Source organism: Notechis scutatus, chromosome Z (genome assembly GCF_049901735.1).
Source record: "Notechis scutatus isolate UNSWTSFEM ecotype Mainland chromosome Z, rNotScu1.2, whole genome shotgun sequence".
In the NCBI taxonomy this organism is placed as follows: Eukaryota; Metazoa; Chordata; class Lepidosauria; order Squamata; family Elapidae; genus Notechis; species Notechis scutatus.
Window position 1 is genome coordinate 61,699,485 of NC_142025.1, and position 17,513 is coordinate 61,716,997.

The following is a 17,513-nucleotide window of genomic DNA, read 5'->3' on the forward strand; positions in this document are numbered from 1 at the left end:
CCAAAGGGACAAAGCCATTAAACTTTATGCCATCCCAGACAACCAAATGTCTTGAGCCAGCTCAGCATTCTTTGGTGCCTTTGGCATTAAAGGCCCCAGCACTCCATATTCATTAAAAACTTGCACAGGAATTGTGGAGATGGTGGGAAGAAGAGCATCCAGTTACCAAGTCGAGTCGGTAGATGGGAAAACATGCCTGACTTTACTAACTCTTCTTGCATGCAATCAGATCCCTGACCATAGATCTGAAATCTCTACTCCAGATACAGTGATTCATCACCCATACTTGAACTGCATAGCACAACTGATACCAGAGCTCGATCCTCAGGCTCAGATAGTCTTGCTCCTAGGGAGAGATATTTTATGAGTCCACAAGGCAAGAGCTCAAATCAGTGGTCCCCACAATGCTCCCTACACTCAGAAAATAGACCTAGGGTGGGTCATTATTGGAGATGTCTGTATAGGAAGCATGCACAAACCAACTTCTGTTAGCAGCATGCTGACAAGTACATTAGAGAATAGATGTCCTTTTATTTTTCAGCCAAGCCACAACCAATTCCTCTTAAAGGAATCACTGCACATTACCCCTTTACCTTGTTCCTTCATAAGCCCCTTTAGTGACAACCTTGTCTGTGGCAGTGAATAAGGGCATTTAAGATGCATAGTCTTCCGAACAATGGAAGGTGACAACCAGGTGGCAACATTTATTGGTGACAAATTCCCTTTAGAAAAGACAGAGCAGGGATTAGTCAAAGAAGGTGGCAACAACCAGATTACCCTCTTCCCTTCACAGAGGTGACCCTTACCTAACAATAAAGAACAAACTATACATGCTTTTTGCCACAGCTTCCAGAGTCTGTCTATGCCATTCATATCTCAGAACCTGTGGACAACACCATAGTTCAAATGGCGCAGCAACCTAATGATCACACCCATTTACCCATCAGCCTGTAATCTCAAACAAGTGCACACTGAGAAGCCAGACTCCATTTCTTTTGGCATTTGGAGAAGGCAGAAGCAAACAGTCATCCAAGGACAAATGCATATCCCACACAGAGCATCACTGGTGAGATTTAAATTGCTTGTATTTATTAATTGTTATGTTCAGCAGTAACTATATACTGTCTGTCTTGTATTTGGTTCTCTTGTATGTGTCCCTATTTTCCCCATTTCCCCATATCCTGTTCTTTCAATAAAGCATTCAGATCTACACACAGAGTCTGTTTTATTGGAGGATAGGTGGGTTTAGCTGCATGTCAAGATGCAACCAGACTAATGTGTAATGGGGACAGAACAATGTAATTGATCTGCAACACTTTTTTTCTGGAAATCTTCATTCAGAAGAACAAAAAACATTTTTAGCTGCAAAATATAATATCTATTGTTAGTACATCTCTATCTCTGTACATGAGAACTCTTCATGTTTATTATAAAAATTATCATATAAAATTATCATATACAAATAAAAATTAAAGTTGAACTCATGGTACATTTTATCCAGTGGTGGAATTCAAATTATTTAACAACCGGTTCTCTGCCCTAATAAACAGCTGGGTAGGCGTGGCTGGGTGGGCATATTACTGGGAGGGTATGTAAAATGTAATATGTCCTCAATGGATTTTTGATTAGAAGGGCTGGATGACATCATCCTGGTCCAGTCTTTGTTAAGTTCGTAGTGTTCATCATGTTTAACAATCTTCGGAAAAAAATACTTTTTATCAAATATTCCCACTTTCTTCTTCCACCACGATACCTCTCCACAGTTTGTCCTTTCAATTTTTTCTTATCCTATATCGCTATATATATAGGTATACCTGTTACTACTATTAACCTTATTACACCTATTAAATAACACACAGAAGGGTCAAGTTCAAAGACTAATCTTCGGATCTTAAATCTTAAATCAACATTAAAGACAATAACCACACTTTTCTTAATCACAATTCTATGCTCATCTTTACAATAGTGATTTTAGCAGTGTTCCCACAATATTGGTTTATCAAGCTAATACCATTAAATATATTATTTTGTAGAGGTGTTATTCATATCATATTCAATCCCACATTTTTGAATAATTTTAATTTTAACTTTAAATAGTAAATCAATAATAGCAATTTTCAGTTGTAATAGTTAATTGGCTATAGTAATTTATATAAAACTAATAGCAATAATAACAAATGTAATGGAATACAGACAACAACAACAACAACAACAACAACAACAATAATAATAATAATAACAACAACAATATAATATAACATAATATAACAATAATAATGATGTTATTATAATAGTAATTTTGGTATATATAACAATGCTAGCAATAACAGTTTGGCAAGTTTACCACATTTGGAGTACTTCAAAGTCACTTCAGGATCCTTTGCCCCCTTTTTTGTTGATTTCTTTTTTCTTATAGTCCAATTTTCACCGGAACACTTTCCTTTTCGTTTCCAATTTCATTTTCAAAGATCTTCTTCCTCTGTGACTAACAGGTGTCTCTCTCTCTCTCTCTTTTCCTCTCAGTCTAATAATGCAATGTCATTGTCCTTATAGATACTCCATTTTATTTCAATAGTTCATCCACTTGCCAAAGTCTATCAGATCTCTGTCCCAAACTTCTTATCACGATCTACATCCACTCCATGGTAGCTCTCTTTTCCACATGCTTTCCTTGCTACTGATCAGACTTTCAGCCTTTCCTGTATCTGCTAGCTCCCTGGCTTTCTCCTCTGAGATCTCTTCTGCCACAGTTACTCTTGCTGCTTTCCCCCCATTCAGCTAGGACTCTATCTTTTTGCCAGGATCCACTCCACGTTTCAATAGAAAGCACTCCCTTTTGTCTCTACTTCCAGAAGCCTGGGGAAAATTTCATCAAATCCAATCCACCATTGTTCCACTAGGTCATCGCTTACTTCATCCTTCTGTCAGATCTTCTGGTCGATAATTGCTGGTCACCTTCTTCCTTGTCCATTCATATTGGGTTTTCTCCCGTTTCCCGCCACGGGCTGCTGCTCATGAACATTCACTTGTCCGTCCAAGATTTCCTCCAGCCCTGCGGATGCTGGAAAAGTGGTTGTGTGAAGCAGAATTGCCCGTTTGCACAGCCACTCACTCTGACAGCTGCCCCCCGCCCGCTTGGATATCTACTCTAGAGGTGATAGTACATCCAAATATGTTTAACCAGGAGAAAATTATTATCTATAAAGATATCTTAAATGAAGAAGGGGTATTAAACTCTAGACAGGACTTAAAACAACAAGGGTAGACCTGGAATGGTGGGCTTACTTGCAGATTCAATCAAGATATGGAAAAGACAAGAGTGGGGGATTAATAGACAGGAAATGATATTAGATAAAATTCTCTTGGGGCCAGAAGATAAACTAATAAGGAAAATTTATAAATTTCTATTGGAATACAAAATGGAAGAGGAACAGGTAAAGGAAACGATGGTGGCATGGGCTAAAAACTTTGGGTATAACATAAATCTGGACCAATGGCAAACATTATGGGAGCGGAATAAAAAAATAACAGCACATCATACAAGGAGAACCTGTACAAGATGTTTTACAGTGGCATTACCCATCAGCAAGACTGGCTGAAATGTACAAAAACCAGTCACCAAACTGTTGGAAATGCACGCAAGAATGGGGTACATATTTCCATACATGGTGGTCCTGTAAAAAAGCACAGGTATTGGATCTGGAGATGGCTAGAGGAAATGATTGGACTAAAAATAGACTATAAACCAGAATTCTTTTTATTGGGAATTATGTCAGAAAAGCATAGCAAAGAGGAGATTTATTTAATAACTCATGTTGTCACAGTAGCAAGAATGGTGTTTGCCCAAAAATGGATGATTAGAGAAATTCCTAGTGAAGATGAGGTGATAAATAAGATTTTGACAAGCACTGAAATGGACAGACTGACCCTAGAAATGAAGTACAAGGATGAGTCAGAATATTACATGATTTGGAACAAATTTTATTATTGGTGGGAACAGAAAGGAAGGACTCAAAACAAAAAAGAGAAATAGGATTTGCAGAAGGGATATCCGAGATCATGTGATTGAACTAAAACTGAGGATGGCGGATGATGTAATGAAGGAAAATTAAATGTATAAAGATTCAATATGTATAAATGTATATAAGATATATATATTACATATATCATAAGATGTAAGACAAAAGAGATGTCAAAAATAATTTCACCATGTCCAATGTTTTTAAACAATGTAATAAAATTTTGTAAAAAAAAAAAAACCAATGTTGCAATCAAGGTCTGAATCATGGACACTAGTAGCCTGATGGGGGATGGAATGGGCATTAGGCATAGAAAGCCTAGGCTTTGGACTATTTATTTATTAAATTTATTTGCTGCCCATCTAATTTTGAAGCAACTCTGAGTCTTACAATATTATATAAATATATAGAATATAAATAAATAGGAAATAATTTCAATGCTTAAATAAGAATTTGATCCAGTTAAACACAGGGATTTATTTAAGCTATATATTTAAGCATGTCATTGAATTTGAACTGGGAACTTTTACTCAATTGTATTTGAAACCAAGAAGCAAAACAAACAAGTTGAAACTCTGCCAGGCAGCCTCTCTTTCCCAGCACAGGGAAACAGTTGAAGTGGCACCATGGCAACCTCTAGGATAGGGATATCAAATTCAAGAGCCGGTGGCTGGATGCAGCCTAGGGGATGTTTAGATCTGGCTCACAGGGCTGCCTTGGAAACAGCAAAGGACTGGCTCACAATTCCTCTGCCAGTGAAAATGGAGCTCATGAGGGCTGTGCGTGGCCCTCCTGAGCTCCGTTTTTGCTGTCAGAGGGTTGCAGGAGACCATCCCAGCCAAAAACAGAGCTCGGCAGCCCATGTTCACTGGCAGAGCGCTCAGGTCACCACAGGCTCCCCCAACACGAGTGACATGCTGGCCATGCCCATCCTGGCCACACCCTTCCCCCCCAAAGTTAAACATAACCCTCAATGAAATCGAGTTTGACACCCTGGTCTAGGAGCTGCAGTGGGAGCGGCCACTGGCCAGAGATGGGAGTAGGAGCCTGCAACCTCAGCAGGCCAGCAGCTGGCAGCGGAAAGGCCCTGGTGTCTTAGTGATGGCTTATGTCATCATTTACAATGTGGTTATAACACACAGGTGAGTGAGCGCCAGTGTACTCTTGGTGGCTGGGTGGGCTCGGCTTTAGGGCATGGAAGGAGGGTGTGTATTGGGCCACTTCTTCTCAGGGAAACCCAGCAGCCCTCTGCCTCCCCTGGCTGCTCTCTCTTCTCTCTCCCAAGTGTAATGACCTTTGCTCCTTTTAATGTGCCTTTCTTTGTCTTTACCCGGGCAAAGGTTGGAGCTGCATAAAAGGAGGCACCTCTCTTTGGGGTGAGATGAGAAGTGGCTGAGATGGGAGGGGTGAGCGGCCAGGCATGGCAATCAGTGGTGAGATTCAGCCAGTTCAATGAACTGCACAAAAAGTTAGCTACCGGTTCTAGTGAACTGATGTGAACCAGCTGAGTTCCACCACTGATTTTATCACATAAAAATAGCTTTTGCAGTCCTTACCATACTTTCAGTGTATTTAAATCATGTTATAATACTTTAAAATTCAACTCACATTTTCTTCTTGTTTTGCCTATTTTTTTTATCTTAAAACGGGACTAATTTTAATAAAACTTAACTAGAAAAAAAGAGCAAGTTTCACTGCTGAAGCAAACGATATTGTCCATCCTCTTTCCCCCCGAAACATGGCTGTTGTGATCATGTAAAGATGTTTCAAAATGTCAAAAATAGTTTCCCATTTATTTCATGCTTCAGCTCTTTTTTCAATCTTCTCATTTAGAAACACACACACAAAAATCCCTCTGTACCCAATTCAGCAATATTGCAGAACCAATTAAAGCTATTTAGGGGCAAGGGAGGAGACTACTACCCTCTTAGATTAGAAATATAGTAGAAAATTGATTTTATGAATGGAACACAGATATATTTTCATTGTTATCAATGTTGCTGAAAACTTTAAAAAGTAAACCGAAAAAAGCTTTAAAGTTGTGAGAATTTGAATTTTACAAGCATTGGGGGTAGGGTAGGTATGAAAAATCAAAATAGTTTCTTAAGTATTATATAAAATTTCACTAGCAATTAAACTTAAAGCAATTGTTTTTCCCATAATAAATACAAACTTAATTGGATTCTTAAATTACAAAAAAATAGATGTATTAAAACTAACAAGAATTATGTTGGATTATATTTCAATCCAATTGGTTAGTTCCACCAGAAACACATAGCCAAGCTCTTAGAATTATCTTCAGACTTTTCTCTTCTTTTTTTCTTTTTTTCCTTCCTTTTTTTTTTTTTTGAAGACCACTTTTTATTCTGTGGCTTCATTAGTTGTAATGTAAATATCCAAATGTTTAGTCAATGTGTCTATAAAAATAATTATTAATAATAATAAAATAAAGTTTCATAACTAGGCTATAAAACGTTTTGATTACAATAGATTCAAGAGACTCAAATTTACTTTGATACAGTACATTGTAACATAGATACTTTTTTAACAACTTCCCTTCAATGTTTATAACAACAGACCAGATTCAGAAACAAGATTTTTTTAGATGTTGCTTTTTTTGGCTTTAAATAATAAACTGTTCATAAAGGGTAATTGAGACCTTTTCCACACCATGAGAAGATATTTTCTTTAATTGGTCTTTTACTTCTTTGGTATAAAATGGAAATTGTAATCACTAATCACTCTCCACTGCCATTATATTGTAAAGTATACAAAGACCCCAAAAATAGTGTTTGGGGCAATGGTACCATCTTTTCTTTATATGCATTAAGATGGTCTGAATTAATTGCTGTATCTGCATATATACTGCATCTGTATTAAGATCTGCATTAATTGGTTCATATGTCCTGGACCCAAAGATCACAGTGCAGTTCCCAAAGGAGAATACACATGCACCTGATAAAATATGTGAACCTACAATTAAGGCAGTGGGTTAATTAAGATTTCTCCTTTGATTTTAGACTCTCATGTTTGATGGATGCAGAACTTTCTTTTCTTAGTTCAGTATAAAAATTTAACATTTTTTTTCTCAGTTTAATGCCCTCCAAAATCAATGGATTTAAAAACAAACTGTCAACTCATAAAACATTTTGTATACATGTTTTATAGTTGTCAAAAGAAAGAAAGGGAGGTTTCAAAGAGCAGGCAGCAGTGTGGAATTGAAAGTACATTCCATTCATATTTTCTTCAGAGACTGATTAGATGACTGAAGCTTCTGCCGCGAAAAAATCGAATTGGAGAGCATGATTGATGACTCTTGGCTATGGACGTGTTTCGTTGGATGATACACCCAGAGGGATAGGAAGAAAAGCAGGATCAAGGGTGACAGTGAATTATATATCTCAGAGTCGACTACACCCAGGCAAATGCCGGCACGTTAACTTCTAATCTTTTGGAGCTTTGGGAGTGTGGCTCGTGGCTCATGATTTAATTGGAGTAACTGCCAGATTCCTGACAGATAGCCAACTCTCATAATTAATCACAGGGGTGCCTGCATCCTGGCCTCTTCCATCGCTCCCCGACATCTGGTGTGTGTGGAGAGAAACTCAGGAAGCCATGGCAGAGGCTATCAGGAGAAAGCTTGGCCTCCAGCCAGAAGCAAACAGAAACTGATCGCATAATTACAGAAGGAGGACAACTCCTCTCCAACTCCAAAGAGGAGAAATGTTGAGGTAATTCCCCGTTAGGAGAATGAGCGCATATAGGGAGACGTATAGAGAGTAGTGTTTGAATAATACACACACAGCACACAGATACACTGTACAGTAAATGTAGGGTTTTACTTTCAATAAAGGTTTAAGCAAAGTCCAAAATAAGCAATCCAAAGTCATTCACAAGTAAATCCGTCAGTTTTCAATCCAGGGATAATCCATAACAAATTCCAGTGTCAAAAACAGTTCAGTATCAGACTTACATCAAATCCAGGAATATCAGTCAATTAGGAAAAATGGAGGAACAGCAATACTTTCCAACAAAAGGAAACAGACTTACTCACACTCTCTTCTGAGACTCAGACTAAACAACCCAGGTTTCTGGCTCCATCTTATGGCCATTTGAAAAACCACACCCAATTGCAGTTTTTGCAATCTCTTAAAAGACATAGTACTAAAATGTCTATCCTCCTTTCTAAAAGCTGCTTATAGGTTTTAGCAAAGCAAAGAACATTATTTTGTACAGCATAGTTCCAAATTATCACATTTCCATTTAAACACATATATATCTTTTCTGAATTTCTCATTGTTTCTCCCTTCACTTTTATTCAATTATATTTCTTTCTATCAAGGTTTTATTAATTCTCAATCAAACATGAACACACAAAATACAAAACATAAAACAAGACATAGAAACATAAAACCTCCTTTCTGAAGGCTACTTGTAGATTTTGACAAAACAAATAAGACATTCTTTTATACAACATAATTCCAAATTATCATTTGTACATATCTTTTCCAAATTTCTCATTGTTTCTCCCTTTAGTTTTATTCCTCCAAGGTTTTATTAATTCTCAATCAAACATAGCTAACCAAAACACAAAACATAAAACTTCTTTTTGGAAAGTGGCTTAGCCCCGGTTACATCTTTTTTACAGACCTAAATCAAATTCATGCTCACCTTATATACCATTCTTATCTTATTTACCATTCTATATTTTCTATATAGCTTCTCCATTCTTTTCACTCTCTTAATTATATTTTGTTTATTTCATCTTATTTTAAAATCATTATACTTGTATCTTTTGTCCGTTCTTTTCCGATTATCTATTTATCTCTTCTCTTAAACAGAAAATTTCCCTTGTAATCGCTTTTAAAGTGTGACGCCTTTCTATCTTTCCCTAAATTGACACTTAAAATAATACATAATTTCCATTCTGATTCTGCTTAGTACATTCTACATGTTGCATTTTAAAATAAAAGAATAATAAATTTATAATATAGTTAAATATATAATTTCCATTCTAATTCTAATTCTGCTTAATACATTATTTTAAAATAAGAAAATGAAATAGTAAATTTATAATAACATTAAGACAATAACAAATTAAACTATAACTAAACATTAATCATTTTACACATTCTCTTTAATATTTTATTGAATATTGAAATCTATTAAACATTTTAATATTTTAATATTTTATTAAATCTTATAGTATTCCGATACATTATTTCAAATGCAAATACTACAATACTATCTTATGTACTCTTGCAGAATCTTTCTTTAATTATGCTTTACCCTTTATCTCTGAAAAAGATCTGCTTTATGGCATCTTGTTTCAAGCCTTTGTGGCTTTTCTTCCCTTTTCCCATCCCTTTCTTCTCCTGTCTGGCCTTTTTGCCCCCCCCATCTCCTAACCTCTGTCTTTTTAACTTCCCCTCTCTGTTGTATTTCTCTTTTCTGTTGCTTTCTAACATTGTACCTTTTTTTCACCTTATTTTTCTCTTTCTTGGTTGTTTTGTTAAATCTTAAGTTCTCAATTTTCCTTCCCCTCTTCCTATTTTCTTTCTTAGTTTAACTTTTTTGTCCATTAAAGATGGCTTCTTCCTCTTCTTCTTCTCCTTCTTCCCCATGTAGTTGCTGATAAGTAGAAATCGCCATTTCTAAAAAGTGGAAGACAGCTCCCAAAGAATCCTTGCCTTCTTGTTCTCTTTCCTTTAATTTTTCATATTTTTAATTCATCCACAGATAGTGCCATTGTAAAGCTTTTTCTTCTTCTTCTTCTTTTTTTTAAGGACAGCCCAAATGTTTTTAATCTTAAAGTAATTTCCAAACATTCCAAAGTTATCAAGCAATCCAAACAGACACAAAATATTTCCTCTTCTTCTCTTTGCACTTTCTCCTCCTGGGGCAAAATCCCAATATATATTTTAAAGCCTTATTACAGTTAATTTCTGGTCTTGTAAACTTCAAGGCGTCTCCTCCAACAAATTCTTAAAGTTTTTTTAGTCCTCTCCTTCCCACTTATAACAAAGAGCTTATTTTTACCTTCTGTAAAGAAGCAGGTTTTCAATGTCCGTTTGCTATCTCCGTAAGGAAGGGGAGTGAACTTTCCCTTCAGCACTTTGATCCGCTTTGAGCCTCTCTTTTGGAAACAAATGTATCAATCAAAGAGTCAGATTTCCAGGGTGTTTAAATGTATCTTAATGTCCCAGTTCAGCCAAAAAACTTTCTCTTTCTAATTCTTCCTCCTGCACAAATCTTGTCCAGTTGAAGATCTCTTTGTGGCTGTCATTACTGACAGCCACTCCACCGCCTCAGGAAAAAGGAGTCTAGCCGGCTGGGAAAGGGGTTGCGATATCCCCAGACCCCTGCCCGGTCTCCTCTATCTTCCGCTACCTCTCCGGGTAGCAACAACCCCAAATCCAATTGGATCGGGGTACCTCAGCAGCGAGCGCAGGAGGGACCCGCAGAATCGCGGATTCCTGCCGCCGCCGAAGCCTTGCAACCGGAAGTCTGGAAGTTGCCAGATTCTTATGACAGCGATGATGAGGGCAAAAATGATCCAATGATGAGTGGACCGGTTCCCCCTTTCATCTTCCCAATACAGCTCATGGCCCCCAAAACAGGAATTCAGCGGACTTTCCAAGCCCTAATAGATTCAGGCTGCAATAGGTGCCTGATCAACCTAACCACAGTCCTGAAACTGGGGATCAGAGCTGACCCATCAGAGTTCGAACAAGTAGATGGCTCCCTGTTGGGGGGAGCCTATGCAATTCAACCGAACCAGTGAGACTAGAGCTAGCAGATCACTGGGGAACCATTCCATTTGTAGTGGCTCCAAAAACTACAGATGCAGTCATACTGGGGCTTTCTTGGCTAGACAAGTGGGGCCCGACCATCTGGTGGCAAGGGGGTAACCACAAACTGAGGATAGCAAAGGGACCCCAACCCATTCCTCACCATCAAATAGAAGCACTACCCACACAGGGAACTCTTCCAGAGGATTTATCAGAACAACTGGCAGCCACCTCCAACAAAACCCCAGAGGTCGGACAGATCCCAAGAGAATATCAAGACCTTGCTGAAATATTTAGCAAGACTGAGTGTGACAGACTACCTCCCCACTGTGAGACAGACTGCACCATAGAAATCATTCCTGGGGCAAAACTACCAAAACCCAAAATGTATGCCATGACACCCCGGAAAATGCAAGAAATGCACAAATATATAACAAAAACCTAGCAAGAGGGTTCATCGAGCCAGCCAAACCATGTGTTGCAGCCCCAGTCCTGTTCAAAGAAAAAAAAAGATGGAACTATGAGGTTATGCATGGACTTTAGAGCGATCAATGGACTGTGCATACACAATCTATACCCCCTCCCACTCATGAAGGACATGCTATCCCACCTGGCCAAAGGGAAGGTCTTTACCAAATTAGATCTCAGAGAAGCATACTATTGAGTCCATATCAGGGAGAGAAATGAATGGAAAACAGCGTTCAACTGTCCCCTAGGGAGATTTCAATTCAAGGTCCTGCCTTTTGGACTACAGGGGGCCCCAGCGGTGTTCATGCAGTTAATAAACAAGGTGCTACATGAACATCTTTATAAGGGGGTTCTTATCTACTTAGATGACATTCTCATCTATACTGAGACGATGGACGACCACATACCCCTAGTCCGCCAGGTACTGGAAAAACTTCTAGCAGCAAACCTGTATGTCAAGCTGTCAAAATGTGAATTTCACCATGCACAGTTGGACTACCTGGGCTATTGAGTCTCTAATGAGAGCATAGAGATGGACCCAGCCACAGTACAAGCCGTTCTGGGCTGGAAGCCCCCTCATACCTGCAGACAGCAACAAAGCTTCTTGGGGTTTGCAAACTTCTACTGATAATTCATCCCCTCCTTCGCGGAGATTTCCAAACCCATGATGAATCTCCTCAAGATGGGGAGTCCAGGAATGAAACCCTGCCTGGGACAGCCCCTACAGTGGGACCTAACCTGCCAAAAAGCATTTGAAACACTGAAAGAACTGTTTGCAAAAGAACCAGTACTGAAGTAATCTGACCCTGAACAACCCTTCATCATTCAAGCAGATGCCAATGACGTGGTAGTGGGAACAGTGTTACTCCAAAGAAACAACCAAGGAAGCCTACAGCCCTGCCCCTGCCCCTCCCACAAGCTCATGAACACAGAGAGGAGATGGGCTGCATGGGAAAAAGATGCTTTTGCAGTGAGGTGGGCACTGCAAACCTGGCACCACCCTCTGGAAGGGTGCCAGAGACCATTCGAAGTCTGGACCAACCATAAAAACCTGGAAGTCCTTAGGGCCCCCGTGAAAACTATCACCCAAACAAGTCAGATGGGCTTAATACTTCAACCAATTCAACTTTGTGCTAAAGCACACCCGGGTGGGGCGAAATTTCTAGCTGACGCCTTCTCCTGCATGCCCCAGTACAAATGCAAAAGATCGTAAATGCCATCATCCCCGCTACCCAAATATCTGCTGAAGTAACCACCAAATGACAACACCGTGATTGGCAAGACCAACCCGCAGACGACCTAACTATGAAACTCAAAACCAAACTGCTAGCAGAACCCTGGTTCCAGGACAATCAACACACCTTGACAAAAAGAGATAACCTGGTGTGAAAGGGGACAAAACTCTACATCCCAGAATCCCTATGCACCCCTAGTTCTTCAGAGGATCCATGATGCTAAACTGGCAGGCCACTTTGAGTTCTTCAAGACTTTGGCTCGGAGGCAGTTCTGGTGGCCTGGCATAAAGAAAGATGTGGACAGGTATGTGAAAAGTTGCACCATCTGTGCCGTGATGAAAAATTGAACAGGAAACCACCACCCCCCAGACTGCTACAAATGGTAGCAGAGCCAACAAAACCATGGGAGGAGATTGCAATGGACTTCATAGTGGAATTGCCGAAAAGTGGGGGAAACACGGTGATCTGGACTGTAATAGACTTATTTTCCAAAGAGGCACATTTCATACCTTGCAGCAGACTACCCTCAGCCTGCCAGTTAGCCAAGCTGCTCCTGAAGCACACCTACCACCTGCATGGAGTACCACAGATAATTATCTCAGACATAGGGGGTCCAATTCACGGCCAAATTTTGGAGGGAGTTCCTGCGGTCTATTGGGTTGCCCGGGGTCTTAGCTCAGCCTTTCATCCAAGCAACAATGGGGGGGGGGCAGAGAGATTGAATGCCATGGTAGAACAGTATCTGAGGTGCTACGTGAATTATCAGCAGTCCAATTGGGCAGACCTCCTGCCTTTTGCGGAGGTCACGTACAATAATGCTGTTCACAGTAGCATGGGACTAACTCCCTTCAAGGTAGTGAGTGGCATGGATTTCATCCCAATGCTTGAGTATCCAAGGGACCCCACCTCCTCAGTCAGCCTGACCAATTGGATGTCAACGCTGAAAGCAACTTGGGAGAATGTCAAAAAAGCACTGGCAAAAGTGGCACAGACCTATAAGAGACAGGCAGACAAACACCAAGCCCTGCAACGACCATTCCAGTTGGGGGAGAAGGTCTATCTCTCCACCAAATATCTTAGGTTAAGACTCCCTAGCAAGAAATTGGGGCCAAAGTTCATGGGACCATTCCCCATAGTAAAGATCATCAACCCAGTCAGGGTGCAATTGAAGTTGCCCTGATTGTTAGGGAAAATATACCTGGTATTTCATAGTAGCCTATTAAAACCCATGGTCGGATCAACACTACCTCCCTACCTCATGAGCCCCCAGACCCCGTTGTTATAGGAGGCCAAACCCATTATGAGGTGCAGTGAATCCTCGATTCAAGGTGGCACAGGAGACAACTCCAATATTTAATCAAGTGGAAGGGCTACCCCTTATCAGAGGCATCATGGGTAAAGAGTAGGAACGTCCAAGTCGATCGCCTTGTAGCAAGGTTCCATGCAGAAAATCCAACTAAGCCTGGGGGGGCGGGTTTCCATATCTGCAATCAATTTGTTTTTGTGTGTGTTGTACAGGTCGCCTTCAAGAAGTGAGGGGAGCCGAATGTCAACCGAAAACATTTTGATCCCAATGTATCAGGGGAATATTGAAGTAGGGAAGCAAGATACCATGCTTTTAATTATGATTTTTGGTTTAATATTTACTGCATGTTTATTTGCTTCAAATCAGGCTGTAAAGTATGTGACTGTTTTGTTGTTGTCATTGCACAGTCCTGAATTATTTCTTATACTTTTCTTATACAATACCAAACCTGAATAATTTTTGCCTGAAATAATATTAAGATTGCTGGAAAGAATACAGCATTCCCTAATAAGTACTTCTTGAGAAGAGGGTCTTAACATGAGCTTGAAATAAAAGCAACATATAGCAGATTTGGATGATGTTTTCTTTAGTTAAATGCCTTTAATTAGAACAACATCTGGCTGATGTAAGACCAGCTGGAAAAACTAAGGTTTTAGCTGGAATTTAAACCATTCAATCAGAGCAGTATTATTTTATATTTATTCTCAATATTCATTTCTTTAACAAAATGTCAGAGAATACTTACTTAACTTCAGGATGAGAGATTAGGAACAATCATAGAAACTGCTTTATATTTAGGTAGACCATTGGTTCATCAAGAGGTGGAATTCAATTTTTTTAACAACTGGTTCTGTGGGCGTGGCTTAGTTGGTGGGCTTCACTTGGTGATCATGTGACTGGCTGGGCACTGTTGGTCATGTGACTGGGTGGGTATGTCTAAGTGGCCATGTGACTGACAAATACAGGTGGTCCTCACTTAATTGCCTGTTATTTAGCAAGTGTTCTAATTTACGACAGACCTCCCCAGAGTTACTTGACCTGTTTTTGTACACACAAACGTACACACACACACATACACACACACACACACTCACACACTCTTGTGACCAGTTATAACATCCCACACAGTCATGTGACTGAGGTTTTCTATGTTTTTTGCCAGTTTCCAACAATTCCTTCTGGTTTGGGGGAAAATGGACTTGTTTAATAACCAGTTTTCACTTAATGACCACAAGGTTCACTTAACGACCATGGTGTTTGCCTAACCCAGGGTCTGCAACCTTAAACACTGAAAGAGCCATTTTTCTATTTTCTTTTAAACGTATCTCTCTCTGTGTGTCTCTTTCTTTCTTCCCCCTCTCTCTCATCTTTCTCTCTCTCATCTCTCTTTTTCTTTCTCCCTCTCTCTGTTTCTCATCTCTTTCTCTCATCTCTCCCTCATCTCTCTCTCTTTCTCTCTCTCATCTCTCTTTTTCCCTCCCTCTCCCTCTCTCTCTGTCTGTGTGTGGGGGGGGGAAGGAACCTTTGAACTGGTGATGGGTGGTGGGAATCTGATGAGCCAGTACTGAAGACCAGATGGCTGGCAGGGAGGTGGGGCAATCCTGCAGTCTCCCCAAAAATAACACTTCTGGTGAGGAGGAAGAGAAGCATGGTGGGAGAAGGCTTAGCGGGTGTTAGAGGGGGGCGAGTGCTTTGCGGCTCCTGAGGGGGATCGAATCTCCTCACCTGCAACATCTTTACCTAAGCAGCTGGCAGCAGCTGGCAGCTGCTTCCTGCTGTTCAGGAGGTTTCTCTCTGCAGCCATGCTAACAGCATTCAACCTGGCTGCTTTCCTCCTCCTTCTCAATCTCATATACACAGAGCAAACAGGCACACATCTCACGGTGCTGGAGGGATTTGCCCACACACAGTCTCCTTGCAGAAGAGCCTCCTGGCACCGTGTGTACATGCTCTACCCAAGAGGGAGGAGAAGAATTGTCAAACTTTTCTTCCTCCCTTCCCTTCTCAGTGGAGCTGCTCGGAAGGCAACTTCCGCAGCCTGGCTGTCCTATTATGGTCCCCCCTTGCCTCCTCCATTTCAAAGTACTTTAAAGGGACAGGCTGCAACAGTTGCCTTTGTGCTGCAAAGGGAGGAAGAAAAGTTTGGCAACTCTTCTCCTTCTTGGGCATACACACAGAGTGCACCATGCAAAAGGTCCTGGCCTCACATGTGCATGTTCTGTGTATGCCCGAGAAGGAGAAGACTTGCCAATTTTTTCTTCCTCCCTCTCTTCTGACACACACTGGCTAGGGCAAGTGCATGGTGCTCCAACCTCATGCATGCATGGTGCTCCAACCTCATATAGATGCAAGTTCGCAGCCCCGGCTTTGGCTGCAAGAACTGAAGACAGCCTTCCCCACCACACACTTCCTTCTCCCACAGCCCCATGTGAGGTGGGAGGCCCAAGAGAAAGCAGCTGGCTCAAACACACAGCCTTCCACGATGGAGCCCTTCCCAGGGAGCAAAGCAACAACTTACTGATCCATCCCATAGGCGAACTCCAGAGAGGCAGTGGTGGTGCTCTGGGAGGACGGCCCTTGGGACCCTAGGAAACTGTTTTGTGCAGCACAGTGAAATTTATTTTAGCAACCGGGAGATTTTGCTTTGGGTCCTGCAAGTCCCTCCCATTGGGAAATGACTCCAGATGGCAGAGAGGAACAGGGTTCAACTTGGCTGCCATCCGGAGCCATTTTTGATGGGAGGGGACTTGTAGGACCCAAAGCTAAATTTCTCTGTGCTGTGAGAGAAGCAGCCGCTGGACCGCAGACCATATGGTGCCAGTGCACGAGTTCTCCGGTGACCTGTTTTCTCTCCCCTATTGCTCTTGCTGAGAGAGCGAGAGTCACGGCACAGTGAAATTTAAGCTCTGGGTCCTGCAAGTCCCCATCCCATTGGGAAATGGTTCTGGGTGGCAGAGAGGAACAGGATTCAACCTGGCTGCTTCTCTGCCACCTGGAGCCATTTCCTGATGGGAGGGGGACTTGCAGGACCCAAAGCTAAATTTTGTGCCGTGAAAGACTCTCTTGCTCTCCCAGCTACAGCAGTGGTGGAGAGAAGCAACTGGGTCAGAGACCACATGGAGCAGCTGCTCCACATGATCTCCAGCGACCTGTTTTTGGCAGTGGTGGTGGCAAAAGCAAGCGGAAAGGCAAGTGGTGATGGCGGCAATAAAGGCAAGCATGGCTGGAAAGATGGGCGGCAGCTGCAAAAAGCAAGCAGTGGGGGGGGGAGTCAAGTGGCAGCAGCAGGTAGGTGACTGGGGCTTGCTTGCAGAGCCTCACTCGCCGATTGCAAAGACAGGCAGCAATGGTGGCCATGTGAAGATGGCGGCCAGGCAGCCCAGGAGTCAGGGCTCAATCAGGGCTGGCGGCGGTGGCAGTAGGTAGGCGACTGGGATTTACAGAGCCTCACTGACCCAGGGAAATCAGATCAGGCAGGGCTTTGATGGAAGGCAGGCAGTGATGGCTGGCTCTGGCTGCAGAAAGCGATGGCAGGTGTGAAATGCAGGCAGTGATGGTGTGCATGTGAGATAAGGAGTGACTGGGTGCGGTGGGGCAGGCAAGGGCAGCCAGTGACATGATTTGCTGGTTCTCCGAATTGTGCAGAATCATAACAACTGGAGTCCCACCCCTGGGTTCATCTAACAGAATTAGG

The 17,513-nt window shown here is 41.4% G+C and overlaps 1 protein-coding gene across 3 annotated transcripts in view; it reads left to right on the top strand.

Moving 5' to 3' along the window:
• Nucleotides 1–17,513, top strand: part of STAC (SH3 and cysteine rich domain) — a 204,331-nt gene that overhangs the window by 44,596 nt on the left and 142,222 nt on the right. Inside the window, exon 1 of one of the 3 annotated variants that reach the window (XM_087948051.1) lies at nucleotides 996–1,066. The exons of the other annotated variants lie outside the window; for them this stretch is intronic. Coding sequence (XP_087804177.1) covers nucleotides 1,040–1,066 — 27 coding nt within the window. The 5' untranslated portion in view covers nucleotides 996–1,039. Of the gene's footprint in view, nucleotides 1–995; nucleotides 1,067–17,513 lie in introns of those variants that run through there. 3 annotated transcript variants of the gene reach the window in all.